Below are 20,346 nucleotides of genomic sequence, written 5' to 3'. Positions count from 1 at the left end.
GCCAGTCTCTGGGAGGACCCACATTGTCAACATGCCCTGCTTGACAGCCTATTCCTGCCACCAGACTGGAATTAGGTGCTCCACCCCCTTGTAATCAGAACCAGACTTCCCAGCCTTTGCCAAAGACAAGATGAGCACAGAAAGGACTTAGCTGAGAGATGAGACAGGGAGGCCCAGAAAGCCTGAGAGTCAGTGGTGAAGAGTACTTTGAGCAGGTACTGGACATTAAGCTGCACACTGGCTTCTCAGACCCCACCTCCAGTTTTCATCATGGAAACCCAGTAGAGAGGGTGACATCAGGGAAATCGTTTCAGGAAGTGCTCACTGCAAAGAACGCTAAGGAATCAGAAATGGTAATGAGTTCCAGCTTCTAGGAAGATCCCCATCTTATCCCTGCTCTCCACCTTCCCCTCTAGAGTGGCACAACTAAAATCAGTTGGTCCATTAGCTCAATTCCATAAGTTCCCATCCATTACCAGAAGTAGACACTGCAAAAGAAGGGAATGGGGTTAGACTATAGGAAGAACATTCCTTGGGAAGTCTGGGACCTCAGAAGTCTTCCCGAGGAGAATGATGGCTCCAAAGTACACCGCGTAGATGACTAGCGCTGCCTGGGGGCCGGGGGTGGGGAGCACTTGAACCTGTTGTAGAGTTCTCAGCTGAGTCCTTTTGGGAAAAGCGCACAGAAATCTCCTGTGGGGCAAAGGATCAGGAAGCAGCATCCAGCAACCTGGGACATGAGAACACCAGGTGTCTTCATATGATTTCCGGCGCCCCCACCAGGCGCAGGCAGTCCTGATGAAGGTCGGGCGGATTCCCATATCACTCCGGGGAGGGGCCGGCCAAGAGAGGCTGAGGCTTCCAGGCTGTTCTCTATCCCCTTGTTTCTCATCCATTCTAGCCCTATTTCTTCTGCGCCTGTCTGGCTCGCATACTTCTCTCTTCGCCTGTATGCCACCGGTCAGTCTCTTCCTCTGCTGTGTGTCGCCACGTCATGATCTCTCCCTCTCTGAGGTCGGCCCGACCCTTCTCCAAATCTCTCCCTAGCTCTGCCTCTTGTCCACGAGGCTTCCCGGCCTCAGCCAGCCCGAGCGCTCCTTCCCTCCGCTCTTTAAGAGTGTGGATTCTCGGGAGAAGGTGGGGAGAAAGGAGGCAGCCGGGGGCGGGGAGCGGGCGGAACGTGGGGATTGGAGCCCAGGGAGAAGGAGGGGAGCAGAAAGGCGGGAGGAGGCGGTAGCCGCGGGCTCAGGGCGCGGCGGGGGCGGGAGGGAGCCAGCCGAGCGCCCGCTCCCCGCTGCTGCCTCCTCCGGGACCCACGGTGTGGCCGCCGGGATGGGCTGGCCCGGGGGCCCTCCCTGCTGCTGCCCCGCCCCGCCGCGCCCCCGTCCCGCCGGGCGCCCCCCACAGGTGAGTGGCCGGGTTGGAGGACCCACGGGCAGGCGGCCTCTGCGTCACACCACGCGGGCAGTTCAGGGGCCGGGCACCAGGGGGCGCAGGGCAGGGCCGCGGGCTCCTCCGGTGCCCTAGGGCCACGGCGAGGTAGAGTAGATGGGCCCGGAAGGTGACCAAGGGGCGGGGCGCAGCCACATCCCAGCTAGCTGGGGTCACCACGCCTTCCCTCATCCTGAGAGCGCACACTGTGGAACGCAGTTGCACGGGTCCGGCCACGCACTGTGCGAGCCCCCACCACCACTCAGCCACTCAAGCACGGGGCACGCGTTGTGCACAGCCCGTGCAGCTGGCAGCGACGTTTGCAGGGTGGCCCTGGCCGGCCAGAGCCGGCCAGTGTTTGCTGCTCCTCCTTCCATATGGGACACTGAGGCAGAAAGCAGGCACAGATAAGGCTGACTTGCCTCCCCAGCCCAGGCATCAGCCCCCCAGGTCCCTATGGTCACACCCTGCCTTCCCTCCTCTCCTTCCCCGGGCCTCACCCCTCCTCCTCCGAGGCCAGCTCCCAGCCTCTCATCCAACCACAGCTATTTCCAGGAAGGGGGGGGGTGGGGGTGGAGGGGTTTCTCCAAACAAACCCAAGGCTTCAGAGTGAGAGGGGGCCCTGCTGGGGAGAGGCAAACAGGCTTTGGAATGTTCCAGTCAGGAGGAGGGTGAGGGTCCAAGGGAGTTTGATGGTGCCTTCCCAGGTGTCCCCCAGTGAGCTACTTTTCTTCACCAGCCTCACAGGGATCCTTTCCCCTTTTCTCTTCAGAGTTGCTCTGATGGGTGGGAAAGTACCCAAAGCCACAAGGATTCTGACCAGCCAACACTGACTTATTGAGTCCCACCTCTCGCTGCAGTCAATGCTGGGTCCACCTCCTTGTTGGGCCTGAGTAGGAAGTGTTTAGACCAGTGAAGGTCAGAGGATTTGGGGTGATATATTCCATTGAGGGGACTTTGAGTCCTTCTAGAAGCAGCAGTAGTAGGAAGCAGCATGATGGAGACGTCCTGGTCAGGGCTGTGTGCCATAGGAGCAGAGGAGAGGGCGGGGCAGAGAAAAATCACCCTCACCCACCAGCCACAGTGCCCCATCCTCCCCCAGTAAGGATGGTGTTGGACCATGCTGGGCCAAGTTGCCCACCTAGCCAGGGTCCTAGAATGTCTAGTACACAGCCAGGGCTATGCAGGAGCAAGCACTGTTGCAAAGCCAATTCTCAGTTACAGACTGGGGACCCAGGCCCTGCCACATAGATGCTATTCTGGCCAAGATACCCTAGGGACAGACTTCCTGGTCTAGAGAATTGGAGCTTCCAGGGAGAAGCCTCAGGCTAGATCAGTCCAGGCAGGTCCTCGGAAATGTCCCAAGTGGGCTCCCAAAGCAGAGCTCATCCTGGAGAATGCAGGCTTAGACCAGTGCTCCATCTGGAAGGGCATGAGGGAAGAGGGAAGTTGAAGGCCCCCATGGGAAAAGCCAGAGCTGGGGGAGCTGCCTGAGCACTGGGACATTCAGTAAATACCATGCAAATGAGAGGGGGCACATTTACTCCAGTGACAGCTACAGCCAGTTCTAAAGGGCTGCTGTCCAGGGCTTGGGGTTGAAGACCCCTGGGTCATTAACCCCTATGTTTTAGGATGATTACTCCTCACCCTTTCCAAGGCCCCAACCACCTCCTTCCCTTGACTCTTGGGACAGGAAGTTGGCCATGTTCCCAGGAGGGAGGCAGGAGGCCCTGAAGCAGGGTGGAATATGTGTTGGGAGGGGGGCCTCCTGCCCGGTCCTCAGGCCCAGGGACAGTTCTCAGGTTCTGAGGAAGGAGAGCAGAGCCAGAAGAGCCATGAAGGTAGTACTGAAGCTTGGGGACTGGGGTGGAGAGTCTCAGGTGCAGGGCTTGGGATCTGTGAGATGGAGCCTGAAGCAAAGTCAGGGACATGTCTAGAGCAGAGTAGCTGAGAGTCCTCAGAAGGGCTTCACATGCCTTGGACTGCAGTTTGGATCCCCATAGGCAGGGCAGTATTCCAGCTGAACCTAACAGTGTGTATTTTCTTTTTCCTACTTCACAACCAGTGAAACTGAGGCAGGAAGTTGGCACTCAGACCCATTTTTCCTGATCCTAAGGATACTGAATCCTGGGCGGCAGGGTGGAAGCTCCCAGCTCTGATCCCTCCTCACAGGAAGTCCCAAAGGAGCCTAGAGTTCAGGCCAGAAGGCTGGCTGGAACGCTGTGTTCCCCACTGGCCCTTGAGCCCTGCCCTGAGACCTTAATTCCCACCCCGCCCCTCCAGGGGTTGATCTCAGGGCTGGATCTCAGGACAGATCCCTGGATAGGGTGGATCACTGGGTCTGGGATAGCTTCAGAGCCTGAGGGGGCTGACACTCCCAGCAGGGTAGATCCTGGGAATCTGATCTCCTGGCCTCCTCCACATCCTCCCCCCCACCACTTCCTGGAGCTGCGACCTGCCCCCTTCCCGCCTGCACTTCCCTCCACTTCCAGGGCCAGGCTTCTCCTCACACCAGCCAGACAGCCTGCCCTCCGCCCAGGGGAAGCGACTGCCTCCGCCAGGCTGCTTCCAGGAAGCCCCCGGCCAGGCCCCAGCATTGTTCAGGCCCTGCGGCCAGCACCCCAGCCAGCCGGACACCATGAAGTCCAGCAGCCCTGTGGAGAGGCTGCTCAGAGCCCTGGGGAGGAGGGACAGCAGCCGGGCCACCAGCAGGGTAGGAGTGCCTGCCGGCTGGGCAAAGGTGGGGCAGGGGCGGAGGTGTGGGCAGAGCGGGAGGGACAGGATTCAGGCCAGACCCTCTTCCCAGCTTCTTCCGCCCTCTCCTTTGCCCAGCATCCCTATTCCTCTGTCCCTTGGGGTGGCAGAGGGCTAAGTGTGGGCAGTAAATGTTTAGGTAAGAGCGGATCCTGCCATTTGCTTTGGCTTCTCTATCCCTTTACTGCCCCTGGAGTCAGCCCTGGAGCAGTCTTGTCCCCCAAAACTGAGCCCTGAAGTCCCACTTCACTGTTGTACTTCGCCAGGCACTATCCTGGAGCTCCAGAGCAGGGCTGGCATCAGGCCTCTTCCCTGTCCCAGAAAGTTTGGGGGAAATAGGGTGGAGGTGGCAAAGAAATGAGGAGAGGAGGCCAGGTCTTGGGAGAGCTTTAGACTGGAGGTAGTCTTCCCCGGGGCTCCTCTGTATGTGCCGTTAATGCTGCCAAGCGCACCCAAGTGTCCTCTTGGGTTTCACAAGGTTAGTGGGGCCCAGAACAGTTCCAAGGATAGTCAAAAGGCCAGAGGTGTTCCTGGGTCCCCATCACTCCTCTTCCCAATTTCTCATCTTGACCCTGAAGAGGGAGCTTTGCACAGCATACACAGTACTAGGATCAGGCAGGTCAAGGAGAGGAGCAGGGCAGCAGAGTCTTGAACTCCAGAGGAGAAAATGGGTAGAAGAGAGGCAAGCTGTCCCCAGCAGGAGGGAGGAGTGAACCAGCCATGGGAGTTTGCCATGGGAACCTTCCATGGGATGGTTCCGAGATAGGCCTGGGCCATCCGGGACATTCCATCTCCTGCCTCTTTGTACCTCTGGGTGGGGAGGGGCCAGAGGGAGAATCTGGTCCATCTCCTCCCTCCTCTGTCAATGCTTCAGAGCCATTTGAACACCAAGTGACAGGGAGCTCAGTATAGCCCCAGGCAGCAAGTCAGCTGGACATCTCTCCCCAGTGTCATTCCTGTCCCTCCCTCCTCCTTACACAATTGCTGTCTGACGCCACAATGCACAAAGAGTAAACATGTTGTTCTGACCATGGGGGAGGGAGGCAGGTCAGCTGCCTGGAGCGGGGGGGACAGAGGAGCAGGACTGCTGAGGCCACTCCTGGTGGCTTGGCTCAGGCTGGGTGACACACATCTGGACCCTCCTCATGGCACACAGGCCTCCCTCTGGGGAGGGCAAGATGGGAGGAGAGTCAGCACCCCTGCCCCACCATGAGGAAAGCCCTAGGGTTTGATTGGCAGTAATGAGGGCATCACATAGCAGGGCCACGTGAGGGGCGTAAATGATTCCTTGGGGAGGAGCTGACCTAGCGAAAGTGACATGAAGCAAGGGGTCACATTCCAAGCACTGCTGAGGACAGGCCTCATGACTGGCCTGAAATAGCTGTGGCCAGGTGTGTCCTATGAGATTGAGGGCCTGATGGGGAAGAGGAAGGAGGAAAGCGGTGCAGTACTAAGGCAAGGACTCCACTCAGTCCTGGAGATGGGCCCCATTGTGGCATCACACCTCTCTCTGTCCCCTGTTCACAGCCTAGGAAAGCTGAGCCACATAGCTTCCGAGAGAAGGTTTTCCGGAAGAAAGCTCCAGTGTGTGCAGTGTGTAAAGTGACCATCGATGGGACAGGCGTCTCCTGTAGAGGTGAGGCGCTCTGCCCTGTGACTCTGAGATACCCCCACACACACACCACACCCAGCACCACTGTGCCGCTCTTGGTAGGCACCAGGGTAGCCAGGAGGCAACTGCCTCCCACTTTAGCAGCCCTGGCTCCCTATGACACACACCTATAACCCAGGACACTACCTTCCCATCCTGACCTGTGACTGGGAGACTTCCCTCCCTCTTCCTCCATCTACCCTGGAACATGGCCTCTGACTACTCCACTCCTTAACCTGGGCAGTAGAACCCCTCTGCCATGTTCTTCCCTCAAACCCTGCCCCTGTTTCCCTACCCCTGGCAGTCCAATACAGCTGGAGTCCTAGAAGTCCCAGGGTCTGCATCTAGGACCTAGGAGATGGTAGATGATCCCACAGAGCCCTACTAACTCCTCTCCTCCCTTTCCCTGTCTAGTCTGCAAGGTGGCCACACACAGAAAATGTGAATCAAAGGTAGGTATCTGGTTCTACCTGATGGTAGGGGTGGCGCTGGAGTTCCTTTCTCCTCCCCAGATAGACTGCTCAGCCACACTTTACCCACCCTCCACCCCTGTCATCTCACCATTGGTGACCCACTCCTGGATGGTAAGGGTGCTGTGCTGGGCCCTTTAAGAATCACCCTACTCCACCCCTGGAGGGCTGGCCCAGGCGGGTGGACAGTGAGACAGCGTTTGTCTTGGTGCTGTGCCCAGGCTGCAGCTGGCGAAAGGATGGGGGGTGGGGAAGAGGAGGAGAAGGAGGAGGAGGAAGGGTGGGGTGGGTGGGAAGGGAGCAGGACTGCAAAGACTGGGCAGCCGGATGGGCTGTGCCTTCCCTCTGGGGAAGGGTCCTCAGGATGCTTGGGTGGGTCTTGTCCTGGGTCCTGGAAAGACTGGCCCTTTCCAGGCACATGCTGTAGATGATACCCACTATCCAATGGGAACCTGAGACAGCCCCATCTCTGAGGAGCTTTCAGGTTGTCCTTCTGCTGTGCAGGGTGGGGGGTGTCCCACCCTTGGAGCTGGCTTGGGGGAGCAGTGTGCCCAGGGGCGGGGTCTGCCGGTGAAAGAGGCCAGTGTCCGCCCCTGGCCATGGCCGCCTGCATGGCTCTATATATAACTCCTGTCCTGCAGCTGGATGAATGGGGGGTCTGTTGGGCAGGGGGCTGAGAGCCAAGAGCAACAAGTGGGGGGCCTGTGGGGTGGGGGACTGAGAAGCCAGAGGGAGGCTCCCTTAAATAGAGGAACCTCAGCGGGAGCCTGTGCCCATCCACTGACAGCCCCTCCACCTTCTTGCTGAAGCTGAGGGGTTGCCCATCCTCAAGCCCAGGAGGGTCCATGGGCCCATTTCACCAGGCGCTCAGTCCACTGCTTGGGTCTCTTTCCAGGTGACTTCCTCCTGTCAGGCCCTGCCCCCTGCAGAGCTGGTGAGTGTGCTATGGGATGCATCTGGGAAGGCAAGGAACCTGCCCTGGTGTCCAAAGGTCTGGCTGCCTGTGAGAGGGCCCCCAGGAGGTTACATAGATCGAAGTGTTGTGGGTATTGGGCACCCTGACCAGAAAGGAAAAAATGAGCCCTCTGCTGTTCTTGTGCTCTTGGGCTTTCTGGGGGTTGGACTCCATTCCCCTTGCCCAGAGGGTGGACACTGGTCTGCCCTCCCCCTATTTCCAGGCCCAGACTGGTCCGGGTCCCTGCCCTAACCCCACCTTTTCCTTCTCCATCTCCCTCTAGCGGCGAAACACGGCCCCAGTGAGGCGCATAGAGCACCTGGTAAGGTGATGTGGTAGGGGGGGTGCTGGGGGTGCGTGTGGAGCGAGAATAGGTAGCTCTGGGAACCAGAACCCAGGTTTCCTGAGGACAAAAGTGCATGGAACCCTGGACTGGGGAAGCTAGAATGGGAGCACCCAAAGAGATGTCCTTACACGGTTTCTGATCCTCCAGGGATCCACCAAGTCCCTGAACCACTCAAGGCAGCGCAGCACTCTGCCCAGGTGAGTGGGAGAGGGGCAAGTCCATGTGACCCCCCTCCTCTGCCAGCCCACACCTCAGCCCATGGCAGCGTCCTACAACAAAACTCCTGGGAATAGCCCCCATCCCTAAACGGAACTCTCCCTTAGGGCCCAAGCAGTCTCACCTGTCATCTCCAGACACCCTCCCATCATCTTGCCACCCCCCTCTTCCCCGCCCCTCTGTTTCCTACACAACGTTGGCTTCTCCCCTTTCTCCACAGGAGCTTCAGCTTGGACCCACTCATGGAGCGGCGCTGGGACTTGGACCTCACCTACGTGACAGAGCGTATCTTGGCCGCCGCCTTCCCTGCTCGGCCAGATGAGCAGCGACACAGGGGCCACCTGCGAGAGCTGGCCCACGTGCTGCAATCCAAGCACCAGGACAAGTACTTGGTGAGGGACCCGGCAGGCCTGGAGCCAACCAATGAGAAGGCTGAGAGGTCCACATGGGCGGGCCTGCTCAATCCCTGAGGGGAGGCCGCTGGGCAGCATGGAGTACAGGGGGGGGCCAGGATGGAGTTGGTGTTGAATCCTGGAAGGTCGCCAAGGGGGCCTGACAATGGGACCCAGCTTCTTACTGTGGGGCCATCTCCATCGCTCCTGGCTGTTGGAGGTTACTGCATCTAAAGGTTCCCCTTCATTTCAGCTCTTCAACCTTTCAGAGAAAAGGCATGACCTTACCCGCCTGAACCCCAAGGTAGGGAAAATGATCTGTTCAGACATTAAACTGAACCAAACCCACCCCAGAAGATCCCAGATTCCCCATTATTGATAGAAGCAATTAATATCTACTTCATTCTTAAGCATTCTTATGACTTAAGGTATCCCAAAAAGTAGTGCAGGAGGTATCAGCTCACTGTCAGTAAAGAAAATGTGAGGCCCCCAACCTGTCCCTAGGCCCCTGAATCTTGTCCCTTTTCTGCCCCACCCATCCCTCTTTGTTAGTGGCCTTCCCCCAGCTATACCCCTCCACTCCCCAGGTCCAGGACTTTGGCTGGCCTGAGCTGCATGCCCCACCTCTGGACAAACTGTGCTCCATCTGCAAGGCCATGGAGACCTGGCTCAGTGCCGACCCGCAGCATGTGGTGGTACTATACTGCAAGGTGAGCTAGAACCGCCAAGTCACAAAGCAGGGGCCTCCTCATCCTGGAGGCCCAGGAGGCCCTCTATCCCTGTCTCTCTGTCTCTCAGGGGAGCAAAGGCAAGCTTGGAGTCATCGTGTCTGCCTACATGCACTACAGCAAGATCTCTGCGGGGTGAGGACCCCAGCACCTCAACCACCCCTTCCCCTCTGTAGCTGGATCTCTTTGTTCAAGAGCCCCTCCCTGTAGACTTGGTTTCTGTCCCTCTTTGATCACTTGCATATCATTGCAGACTCCAGCAGGTGCTCTCTATTAGTTTCCTAGGGCTACTATAACAAAGTTTCACAGACCGGGTGGCTTAATATAATCAAACTTTATTACCTCACAGTTCTAAAGACTAGAAGTCCAAAATCACCGTGTCTGGGTTTGTGCTGTGAACCTGGGTACTGTTTTCCTCTGCCTCCTTCTAGCTTCTGGTGGTGGCTGGCAATCCTTGGCATACCTTGACTAGCAGCTGCTTCACTCCAACCTCTGCCTCTATCATCACATGGTGTGTGTCTGTATCCCTGTGTCTCCTCTTCTCTTCCTATAAGGACCATCACATTGGATTAAGGGCCTACTCTGCTCCTGCATGATCTCATCTTAACTAATTACATCTGCAGTGACCCTGTTTTCAAATAAGGTCACATTCTGAGGTACATATCTTCAGAAAGGACATAACACACAACGTGATCTTACTGGCCCATTTTACATATGAGGAAAGTAAAGTCCAGAGAGCAATTGCCTGAGACCCAACAACTAGTAAAATGATTATTCTATAGTGCTTCTAATTCTCTTTATCACACACTCTGGGCTTCCTCTAGATTGAGGGGATCATGTGTCTCTTCCTGGGGCTTAGGGATGGGAGGGCAGGATTGAGTCCAGCCTTTCACCCCCAACACTGGCCCTGCTTTCCCCAGGGCAGACCAGGCACTAGCTACTCTTACCATGCGAAAATTTTGCGAGGACAAGGTGGCCACAGAACTGCAGCCTTCCCAGCGCCGGTGAGCAGCCTGGGTGGGAATGGGCCAGATTCTCTTCTTCACGCAGCACAGCTTAATTGGGCAACTCCTCTATGCCAGGCATTGTGCTAGTGTTGAGAATCCAGAACAAACCAGGTCCCTGCTCTCATGGGCTTACATGCTAGTGGAGTAGAAAGCAACAGGCCTAGGAATAAACAGAAATGATACGTCATTTTGGATTATGAAGAAAATGAAGCTGAGCCTGTGATAAGAGATGTTCGGGACAGCCAGGGCTTTCCTCTATACCATGAAGCAGAGATCTAGGGGAAGAGCTTTCCAGGAGAGGGAACAGCAAGTATAACACCTTTAAGGCATCAAGAGAAATTGAAGTTAGATACAAGGAGGAACTTTCTGATAATCTGGAAGATGGGAGGGAAGTACAGAGAAGGGCAAGCCTTCCAAGTTTGGGTAGAGGGTATATATAGTTGAAATGCTCCAAGGCCCTTCTAGAGGGAGAGACTTACATTCTCTTTGATATTCCCCCACCAGATACATCAGCTATTTCAGTGGGCTGCTGTCTGGCTCCATCAGAATGAACAGCAGCCCTCTTTTCCTGCACTATGTGCTTGTGCCCATGCTGCCAGCCTTTGAACCCAGCACAGGTGAGACCTCCGAGGTGTCCTCTATGGGGAGAGCTTTTTCTACATCCCTTTTATGACTTCTCCTCTGCCCCTCCAGGCTTCCAGCCCTTCCTCAAAATATACCAGTCCATGCAGCTCGTGTACACATCTGGAGTCTAGTGAGTGCTCTGTTCCCAGGTCTGCAGGGCGGGGCTCCCCTCTGCTGCTCCATGGATCCCTACTGGTTTGGCCTTCCCAGACCTGGGCTCCCAGCTCTAGCTACTGAACCTGAGAACAAATACCATGAGGGAACCCAAGTGACAGATGGGGAGCCTGAGGGTTAGCTGAAGATCCTCCCAGGGCTGACTGTGACCTCCCAACTCCTGCTTCTGCTGCCCGCCTCTGCACAGGCCCCAGAGTCTGACACAGCTCTCTCTACCTTCTTTCTGCCCCCCAGTCACATCGCAGGTCCTGGTCCCCAGCAGCTTTGCATTAGCTTGGAGCCAGCCCTTCTTCTCAAAGGCGACGTCATGGTGAGCAACCAGGAGAGTCCTGGGGAATGTGGGGGTGAGGGGCAGTCTTGCCAGCTTCATAGTTCAAGGCAAATTGGAGAGCAAAAAAAGAGTCCCCGGGCTGGGGATGTGGCTCAAGCGGTAGCACGCTCGCCTGGCATGCGTGCGGCCCAGGTTCGAACCTCAGCACCACATACCAACAAAGATGTTGTGTCCGCCGAGAACTAAAAAATAAATATTAAAAATTAAAAAAAAAAAAAAGAGTCCCCCATGGAGCACAGTAGCATGCACCTATAATCCCAGTGGCTCTGGAGGCTGAGGCAGGAGGATCTTGAATTCAAAGCCAGCCTCACCAATTTAGCAAGGCCCTAAGTAATTTAGCAAGACCCTATCTAAGTATTAAAAAGGGCTGTGTGGGGGCTGGGGCTGTAGCTCAGTGGTAGAGTGCTTGCCTGGCATGTGTGAGGCACTGGGTTTGATTCTCAAGGACCATATGTAAATCAATAAAATAAAGATCCATTGACAACTAAACAACCTTTAAAAAAAATATTTTCAAAGGGAGGTGGTTTGGGGATGATTCAGTGGGTTCAATTCTGGTATCAAAAAAAAGGGGGGGTAGGGGGAGTCCCATAGATGGAGAGGTCACTTTAAGCTTAAGGCATGGCAGAAGCTGACCAAGCATTCCCTGGGTAGAGGAACTGAAGAGGCAAAGCGGATGTGAAGGCCTGACCCCTGGCCTCCCACCCTCCCCAGGTAACCTGCTATCACAAGGGTGGCCGCGGGACAGACCGAACCCTTGTGTTCCGAGTCCAGTTCCACACATGCACCATCCATGGACCACGGCTTTCCTTCCCCAAGGACCAGCTGGATGAGGCCTGGGCTGGTGAGTCCAGCCAGCTACCCGCAGGGGCACCGCGAGGGCAGTCGGGGGGACAGCGCAGGGCGGTGGGTGGGGCCGGGCCGCTCCTCACTGTTCACTCCCCACAGATGAGAAGTTCCCCTTCCAGGCCTCGGTGGAGTTTGTCTTCTCCTCAAGCCCAGAGAAGATGAAAGGTAAGCGTGGGGGCTTGGGTGGGGCCCGAAGTCACGGGTCCGCTGAGCTTCAAGCCCTGGATGCCTTTCCCCAGGCAACGTCCCCCGGAATGACCCCTCAGTCTCTGTGGACTACAACACTGCAGACCCTGCCGTCCGCTGGGACTCGTATGAGAATTTCAATCAGCACCACGAGGACAGTGCGGACGGTGTGCAGGGTGCCCTGGGCTGGGTGGTGGGCAGCGCGGCGCACACTCCTTCCTCTTGGGCGACCCCGGGCAGCTTCCAGGCCGTCCCTGCTTCTCACCCCGTCTTCTCCACGCAGGCTCGCTGGCCCACACGCGGGGTCCCCTGGACGGCAGTCCTTATGCTCAGGTGCAGCGTGCCCCCCGCCAGACCCCGCCGGCACCCTCTCCAGAGCCACCCCCACCCCCTATGCTCTCTGTCAGCAGCGACTCCGGCCATTCCTCCACGCTGACCACAGAGCCAACTGCCGAGTCCCCTGGCCGGCCGCCCCCGTCAGCTGCAGAGCGCCAAGAGCTCGATCGCCTCCTGGGAGGCTGTGGAGTGACCAGTGGGGGCCGGGGGGCAGGGCGTGAGACGGCCATCCTAGATGATGAGGAGCAGCCCCCCATGGGCGGAGGCCCCCTCCTTGGGATCTATTCAGGCCACAGGCCTGGCCTCAGCCGCCACTGCTCCTGCCGCCAGGGCTACCGGGAACCCTGTGGGATCCCCAATGGGGGCTACTACCGGGCCGAGGGAACCCTGGAGAGGCGGCGGCTGCCCTATGGGGGTTATGAGGGACCCCCGCAGGGCTATGCTGAGGCCTCTGTGGAAAAGAGGCGCCTCTGTCGATCACTGTCCGAGGGGCCATACCCCTACCCACCTGAGCTGGGGAAACCCGCCAATGGGGACTTCGGCTACCGCTCTCCGGGCTACCGGGAGGTGGTGATCTTGGAGGACCCTGGAGTGCCTGCCTTATGCTCATGCCCAGCATGTGAGGAAAAGCTGGCGCTGCCCACTGCAGCCCTGTATGGACTTCGGCTAGAGAGGGAGGCTGGAGAGGGGTGGGCTGGTGAAGCTGGCAAACCTCTCCTGCACCCAGTGCGGCCTGGGCACCCGTTGCCTCTGTTGGTGCCTTCCTGTGGGCACCACCATGCCCCGATGCCTGACTACAGCTGCCTGAAGCCACATAAGGCAGGCGAGGAAGGGCATGAGGGCTGCTCCTATGCCATTTGTCCAGAAGGCAGGTATGGGCATCCAGGGTACCCTGCCCTGGTGACCTATGGCTATGGAGGAGCAGTTCCCAGTTACTGCCCAGCATATGGCCGGGTGCCTCACAGCTGTGGATCTCCAGGCGAGGGCAGAGGGTATCCCAGCCCTAGTGCCCACTCACCACGGGCTGGCTCCGTTTCCCCTGGCAGCCCACCCTACCCACAACCCAGGAAGCTGAGCTATGAGATCCCTGCAGAAGAGGAAGGGGATAAGTACCCACTGCCCGGGCACCTGTCCTCAGCAGGACCCTTGGCATCTGCAGGTGAGGGGCACTGGAATGCGAGTGCACAGGGTGGAGGAGGGTCCCAGAAGATGGTGGGGAAGCCAAGGGGGCACAGGATAAAAAAGAATTCAGCCAGACAGAAGAACTGCCTCCTGCTCACAGTCCTTCCTCTCCCCTTCACAGTGGAGTCACCTGAGTCAGTGTCCTGGAGGGAGGGCCCCAGTGGGCACAGCACACTGCCTCGGTCTCCCCGAGATGCCCAGGGCAGTGCCTCTTCAGAGCTGTCTGGTCCCTCTACACCCCTGCACACCAGCAGCCCAGTCCAGGGCAAGGAAAGGTACGCAGAGGGGCTGGGGCTGCTTGGGCAGGCATTGCTGGGGTGCAGGCAGCCCGAAGGAGGGACGCTATTGATCCATCTATCCTTCCACCCAGCAGCACCCGAAGACAGGACACCAGGTCCCCCACCTTGGCACCCACTCAGAGACTGAGTCCTGGCAAGGCCTTGCCCCGTGTTTCCCAAGGAGGCACTGAAAAGGCACCTGAGCTGCCAGCTAGAAGTGGGCCTGAGCCTCAGAGTCCTAGCCCCTTCTCCCCAGCCTCCCCTCCCAGCTCACCCAATGACTGGCCTCAGGAAAGAAGCCCAGGGAGCCACTCAGACGGTGCCAGTCCTCGGGGCTCTGTGCCCACTACACTGCCTGGTCTCCGTCATGCCCCCTGGCAGGGCCCTCGAGGCCCCCCAGATAGCCCAGATGGGTCTCCCCTCACCCCTGTGCCTACTCAGATGCCCTGGCTTGTGGCCAGCCCAGAGCCACCTCAGAGTTCACCCACACCTGCCTTCCCCCTCGCTGTATCCTATGACACCAATGGTCCCACTCAGCCTCCACTTCCTGAGAAACGCCACCTGCCAGGGTCCGGGCAACAGCCAGGACCCTGGGGTCTAGAGCAGGCATCACCACCAACCAGAGGTACCAGTCACCATGTCACCTTCGCACCTCTGCTCCTGGATAATACAACCCAACTGCCAGGTATAAGGGCCTTGAGAGCAGAGGGGGTGACCTGGAGAGCCCATTCTCCCAGAGAGGGGCACTGGGGAGTCCTGGGGATCTGTGCTGGGGTCTGAACTCAGCCCCTCCCTGTCCTAGAGCCCCCTACACAAGAGAACCAAAGCAATGTCAAGTTTGTCCAGGATACATCTAAGTTCTGGTATAAGCCACACCTGTCCCGTGACCAAGGTGAGAAAGCTTGTCCCCATCTCACCCTACCCTCCAGGGCATCTGCCCTGGCTTGGAAGTCCCATCTAGGTTGAATTCCTTGACTTTACCCTTAGCTGAGCCTCTCACCATCAGGTTAGACTCGACATGTTAAAGCTCCCATGAACTCTGAAGTTCTGTCCCCAGACTCCCACATCCCCCTACCATGGCCATCAGGTCAAAAGAGCCCTGGGTGCTTGTTGGCAGAGGAACAGGGTGTATGGGCTACTGTGCTACTCTCCTTGCTGCCCCTTACCCAAATACCTTGCAGCCATTGCCCTGCTGAAGGACAAGGACCCTGGGGCCTTTCTGATCAGGGACAGTCATTCATTCCAAGGAGCCTATGGGTTAGCCCTCAAGGTGGCTACACCTCCACCTAGTGCCCAGGCCTGGAAAGGTACAGAATACTCAAGGTTTGTGGGGTGGGAGTGGAGTGGGAGAAGCTACAGAGGCTAGGGGGTGTTGGGGAGACTCGTAATGGGGAGAGGCAAGAAACGACCTCTGCTGCTCAGGAGAGATTCCCATCAGGGGAGAAGCTGGGAGCCTGGAATCGGGTAAAGCTTTACTTTGTTCTTCCTTACCTTCATCTCAGGGGACCCCTTGGAACAGCTAGTCCGCCATTTCCTCATTGAGACTGGGCCCAAAGGGGTGAAGATCAAAGGTTGTCCCAGTGAACCCTACTTTGGTGAGAAGCAGGAGCCTAAGGAAAGCTCCACAGGGCCGGTTTAGGGAGAGGCTAAAGTACCTCAGGAGGGTAAAAGGGAGATCTGTGGGCACCTCAGGACTTTCTCACCTCCTTCCCCACAGGCAGCCTGTCCGCCCTGGTCTCCCAACACTCCATCTCCCCCATTTCCCTGCCCTGCTGCCTGCGCATTCCCAGCAAAGGTGGGTGCTCCCCACCTCTCCTTACTCCTGTAGCCAAAGGGAGAATCCAGAGGTCCTGGCCTTCCCTTGGGATGGGGGGAGTTGTTCTCCAGCAACTGGGGAAGTTTCTTCCCTCCTGAACTTCCTATTGTTCTTCATTTCTCTCAGATCCTCTGGAAGAGACTCCTGAGGCTCCAGTGCCCACCAACATGAGCACAGCAGCAGACCTGCTGCGCCAGGGTGCTGGTAGAGACCTCTCTTTCTTCTCCCTCTCTATGGGTACCAAGCGGGGCATTGTGAATGGGGTGGCCACTGACAGCCTTGGGTGATAGGCCCTGGCAGATGCACTTAACCTATGAAGGTGGGAGAGCCCCATACTGGTTAGAGGGTGGGGAAGGGGAGTCCCCTAGGTTTGTTTGTTTTTTTTAATATATTTTTTAGTTGTAGATGGACACAATACCTTCATTTTATTTACTTTTATTTTATATATGTGGTGCTGTGGAAGGAGCCCAGTGCCTCAACACATGCTAGGCAAGTGCTCAACAATGCTAGGCAAGTGCTCTATCACTGAGCTACAGCCCCAGCCCCCAGTTTAGGTTTTCAAGCATCATAAACATGGGCATCATGGTGAGGAAGGGCGGAGAAGGCAGATCCTCAGGCTTCTTCCCCGGGTTTCCGACGCTCTAGATTATCTCCTAGGTGACTCTAGTGTGTTTTGACAGCACTGGCTGGGGAAAGTGCAAGAACTGTTGGGGTAGGAGACTCAGGGGTGATACAAGACCTGGGTACCATGCTCCTTCCTGACCCATTTCCTCCCAGCATGCAGTGTACTGTACCTGACGTCAGTGGAGACAGAGTCACTGACTGGCCCTCAAGCTGTGGCCAGAGCCAGCTCTGCAGCTTTGAGCTGCAGCCCCCGCCCAACACCAGCTGTTGTCCACTTCAAGGTCTCAGCTCAGGGCATTACACTGACCGACAACCAAAGGAAGTGAGTCTGGGTGCCCACCCCTAGGGAACCCCATGTAAAGCCCTTGGGGGCCCAGATTTCAGAAAAGAACCTTCCTTCCTCATCCGCTCCTTGCAGGCTTTTCTTTCGCCGCCATTACCCAGTGAGCAGCATCACCTTCTCCAGCACTGACCCTCAGGACCGAAGGTGAGGCTCCCTCTAAGCCCCTCCCCGCCCTAGCCCCTTCCAGGAGCTGTCCCCTGGGCTATACTCCTTCACAATTCTTCTGATTACAGATGGACCAATCCAGATGGGACCACCTCCAAGTAAGCCTCCCCAACCAGCCCAAGCCTCCTCTCCAAGGGACAGGGTATCTCCATCCTCCCCAACCTGACATGGATCAGCTCCCCCACCCACCAGCCAGGGACATTCCCCTGTAGAAGAGATGTAAGCGCCCCACCCCTTTCTGACTTTTCTCCCATAGGATCTTTGGTTTTGTGGCCAAGAAGCCGGGTAGCCCCTGGGAAAATGTGTGTCACCTTTTTGCGGAGCTTGACCCAGATCAGCCTGCAGGTGCCATTGTCACCTTTATCACCAAAGTTCTACTAGGCCAGAGAAAATGAAGGAAAGCCACAAGCTCAGCACACATCAACACTGTGCCCCTTCCAGCACCCCACAGCCCTCACTTCCCCTGGTCCCAAACCAGGAGCCACCACCCTCCCTGAGGAGTGGGGATTGGGCAATGGCTTGGGCATTGCCCTTCCCCCAACCCCAGCCAGCTAAGCTAAGCTAAGTGGATGGGCCCATGAGATGACCTTGCATGTGAGCAGAAGGCAGAGATGGGCGTATGAGGGTGAAGAGGCATCAGCAGTTGAGTCCTGAAGGAAATCAGGACAGCCCAGCAGGAGAACATTAGCCCTGGAGGGGAACCAGGTCCTGCCAGCTCCACCCAGCAGCAGGTCCCAGCATGGCAGGGAGAGGGAAAGTCTGGGGAGCAAGTCACTCCCTCCCCTCTGAACAGAGATCAGAGTGGGATCTCAAGAATAAGGGGGAAAAAGAGAGTCTATTTTTGTCTATAATAAAGAATTTCTATAAACTTTCGTAGGAGTTGATACCTTATTCACAGAAGATCCCAGCCACATGCCTCCTGGGGCATACCTGTGCTCCCTGGGGGCATTCCAAGCACATGTGATCCCCTCCCTATCCTAACAGTGGTCCACATCTGCCCCCAGGAACAAGCTGCCCTCAGCTGCCCCTTGGCCCTGTCCCCTCATTACTGCAAAGAATTCCTGTTTCAGCAATACTGATAAATACAGAAACTCCATCTTTATTGGCTGTATAAACATCTCTAATCTGTACATACATTTCATACATCATAGTGCAGGGCCTGACAGAGGGCCAAGGGGCCCAGCAGCACAACAGCATGCCCACTTCCCCACAGCCCTACCCACTGTGCAAACCAAGGCCAAAAGCTCCTGCTGCTCCTTCCTCCCAGCAAAAGTCAGTTTAGGGGAAGGGCTCAGGGTCAAGGGGGTAGAGGGAGATCCTAGGGCTTGGGAAGAGGAGGGTCTATGTAAGTGCTAGAATCAAACACTGAAGCAAAACAGGCAACTGGCACAAGCAGCAAGCTGGGGCAGGCAGGGAGGGGGCAGGCAAAGGGGAGTGAGGTGCCAAGCTGCCTCTCTAGGCTCACTTGCCACAGCATGAGATGTTCCCCGGAGCCTCAGTCCAGGTGCTAGGGACAGTGGTGCAGGTGAAGAGAAGATGGACAGTGAGGCAGGAGCAAGCCCGGTCCCACATCATCTCACAGCCCCTCCTCAAACACTGTGCACCATCTGCGTGTGCACAGGTGCAGGAGCCAGAGACTCGGATTCTCTGCAGGATGATGGTGCCTGAGCAGGTTGGAAGTGGGTATCTTTCAAGGGAAAGAATGGAGACCCAAGAAGAATCTATGGGGCAGCAGCCAGTGAAGGGAGAGGTGGCCCAAGAGAGGCCCCCTAGCCAGCCATTGGGAGGACAGCAGCAACTGGTTCACTGTTCACGGTGAGGACAGGGAACAAAAAAAGAATTCAAGGGGAAATACCACGGTAAGTAGGAGATGGGCTGTCTCTACTCCACCCTCTGCAAAGGTCATGCCCCGATAGCAGTTGAGCCAGGGACTCATTCCACTCATGGGACCAGTGAGAGAATGGGGGCTGCAGGTACACACTGACCATAGTAAGTGGGACCCACTGATACAGCAACACCATTCTATGGGCCTCTTCCTGTCCAACCAGGGACTCAGGCCCAGCAACTAATGATAAAGGTGACACCAGGTCAGAAAGGTGAAGTCTGATGTGGCCTGGATTGGTAAGGGGAAAGTGAATGTACCCCAGGGCCTGCTGGGTAAGCAATCCTGTGGAAGTCAGGAACTGGGCACCTGGCCCCGCAAAGGATGTGCAGAGGGAGATGGCGCAGGTCTGGAAAGCCCCTAGCCACTCAAGGGATGCAGGTCAACTTTGACTTTCTCCCCACAGCTCAGCATTCCAATGGTGGGGAAAAAGCCTCCAGAAGGTACAACAGCATCCTTCTTTCCGATGATCTTGCCATTCCGGGTGAAGAAAACCTGGCAGGGGGTGGGGGTGGGCGTTGCAGAATGGTGCAAGTTCTGGCCTCTTCACTTTTTTTTTTTTTTTCCGGTACTGGGGATTGAACCTAGGGGTACTCTACCAACTGAGCTAAATCTCTAGCCCTTTTCATTTTTTTATTTAGTGACAGGGTCTCACTAAGTCACCTAGGCTTGCCTCAAACTTGTGATCCTCCTGCCTCAATCTCCTAAGTAGCTGGGATTACAGGTATGCGCCACCGTGCTCAACCTCTGGCCTCTTCTTTGCAAACTGGAGTTACACATGCCTGAGGTCCATCACCTCCAACTCCTGGCATGGGCTCCAGGAGACACGTAGGGTGATATGAGAAATGGCCACAAGAGGGCATACTGAGGCTGGAAAACAACTATTGCCCCGTTTTCAAACCCAGTGACCTCAGGACACTCTAAGACCTTGCCTTTTCCCACCCTGGTCCTGGCCCATAGTCCTAATCCCACTAGTAGCCAACCCCTGCCCAGCCCCAGGGCCCAAGAACAACCCCTAAATCACTACTTACCACCACTTTCTTGCCCTCATGCTCCTGTTCTATCTCTTCCCCATCTTCTTCCTCTTCCTCTTCCTCTTCTTCTTCTTCCCCTTCCTGGTGCAGGTACATGACATTCCGAACATTCCGAACAGCCCGCGCAGTCGGGGACAGGATCACTGTGTCACAACTGTCATCACTGTCCCCTAGGAGACCAGAAACCTGAGCCTTTGTGGTACCTCCACTCTGTCCTGAGCAGCTTGACTCTTCCCCATACCACTCACCTTCACTGTCCAGAATATAGTCCCGGGGAAACATGATTCCACAGCCCATAATGTCCCCTTTGTAACAGCGTGGTCCAAAGGGGTCCCCCACACCACTGCCATGGAAGATCTTCCCATCGTCTGTAGGAGGAGGGGAGAGGACACACTTAAAGGAGGCGCTGACATGTCCCCCATCCCCACCAAGGCCAGCCTAGACAACTTAATAATACCTGCCTCAAAATGAAAAAAGATGGGGAGAAAGATGTGGAAAGGGGTATAAGATTAAAAAGAAAAGAAAAAAAAGGGACACAAAACTGGCACAGTAGCACAGGCCTATAATCCTAGCAA

The 20,346-nt window shown here is 56.6% G+C and overlaps 2 protein-coding genes across 18 annotated transcripts in view; one reads left to right on the top strand and one right to left on the bottom strand.

Moving 5' to 3' along the window:
* The first annotated feature begins 1,235 nt into the window (after positions 1–1,235).
* Tns2 (tensin 2) lies at positions 1,236–17,727 on the top strand. Of its 14 annotated transcripts, XM_078014620.1 has the most exons (30): positions 1,264–1,407; positions 3,924–4,171; positions 5,713–5,821; positions 6,251–6,420; positions 7,202–7,240; positions 7,545–7,583; positions 7,755–7,804; positions 8,044–8,215; positions 8,469–8,519; positions 8,803–8,925; positions 9,014–9,078; positions 9,864–9,947; positions 10,455–10,567; positions 10,644–10,704; positions 10,983–11,058; positions 11,791–11,920; positions 12,025–12,090; positions 12,165–12,278; positions 12,395–13,606; positions 13,751–13,904; positions 14,000–14,592; positions 14,710–14,799; positions 15,089–15,214; positions 15,410–15,502; positions 15,625–15,702; positions 15,850–15,960; positions 16,501–16,669; positions 16,766–16,834; positions 16,924–16,953; positions 17,112–17,727. In XM_078014620.1, the coding sequence occupies exons 2-30, from the start codon at positions 4,070–4,072 to the stop codon at positions 17,248–17,250; spliced, it is 4,428 nt and encodes a 1,475-aa protein (XP_077870746.1). In that variant the 5' UTR covers positions 1,264–1,407; positions 3,924–4,069; the 3' UTR covers positions 17,251–17,727. The 14 variants fall into 14 exon arrangements, with proteins under 14 accessions (XP_077870747.1, XP_077870748.1, XP_077870746.1 ...); XM_078014621.1 differs by lacking the exon at positions 3,924–4,171 and having other exon boundaries at positions 1,236–1,407; XM_078014622.1 differs by lacking the exon at positions 3,924–4,171 and having other exon boundaries at positions 1,238–1,407; positions 6,251–6,288; positions 14,003–14,592; positions 15,850–15,927.
* Spryd3 (SPRY domain containing 3) overlaps positions 9,963–20,346 on the bottom strand; it is a 23,705-nt gene continuing 13,321 nt past the window's right edge. For 3 of the 4 annotated variants that reach the window (XM_005325009.5, XM_040280588.2, XM_013358438.4), the window contains 3 exons: positions 20,020–20,139; positions 19,769–19,941; positions 17,929–19,232 (listed from right to left, as the gene is read on the bottom strand). In XM_005325009.5, the coding sequence (XP_005325066.1) occupies positions 19,098–19,232; positions 19,769–19,941; positions 20,020–20,139 (428 nt within the window). In that variant the 3' untranslated portion in view covers positions 17,929–19,097. Of the gene's footprint in view, positions 10,111–17,928; positions 19,233–19,768; positions 19,942–20,019; positions 20,140–20,346 lie in introns of those variants that run through there. The other variant, XM_078014632.1, reaches the window with a different exon arrangement.

Source organism: Ictidomys tridecemlineatus, chromosome 6, assembly GCF_052094955.1.
Source record: "Ictidomys tridecemlineatus isolate mIctTri1 chromosome 6, mIctTri1.hap1, whole genome shotgun sequence".
NCBI classification, from domain to species: domain Eukaryota; kingdom Metazoa; phylum Chordata; class Mammalia; order Rodentia; family Sciuridae; genus Ictidomys; species Ictidomys tridecemlineatus.
Note: the sequence above shows the minus strand (reverse complement) of the source record. Positions and strands in the feature narration are given on the sequence as shown.

Bases quoted from the DNA above. Each gene is read 5' to 3' on its own strand.
- Tns2 (XM_078014620.1), top strand. From the start codon at position 4,070: ATGAAGTCCAGCAGCCCTGTGGAGAGGCTGCTCAGAGCCCTGGGGAGG. The intron at 8,216-8,468 runs GTGAGGGACCCG...CCTTCATTTCAG, and splicing joins AGCACCAGGACAAGTACTTG to CTCTTCAACCTTTCAGAGAA. The intron at 16,954-17,111 runs GTAAGCCTCCCC...TTTCTCCCATAG, and splicing joins CCAGATGGGACCACCTCCAA to GATCTTTGGTTTTGTGGCCA.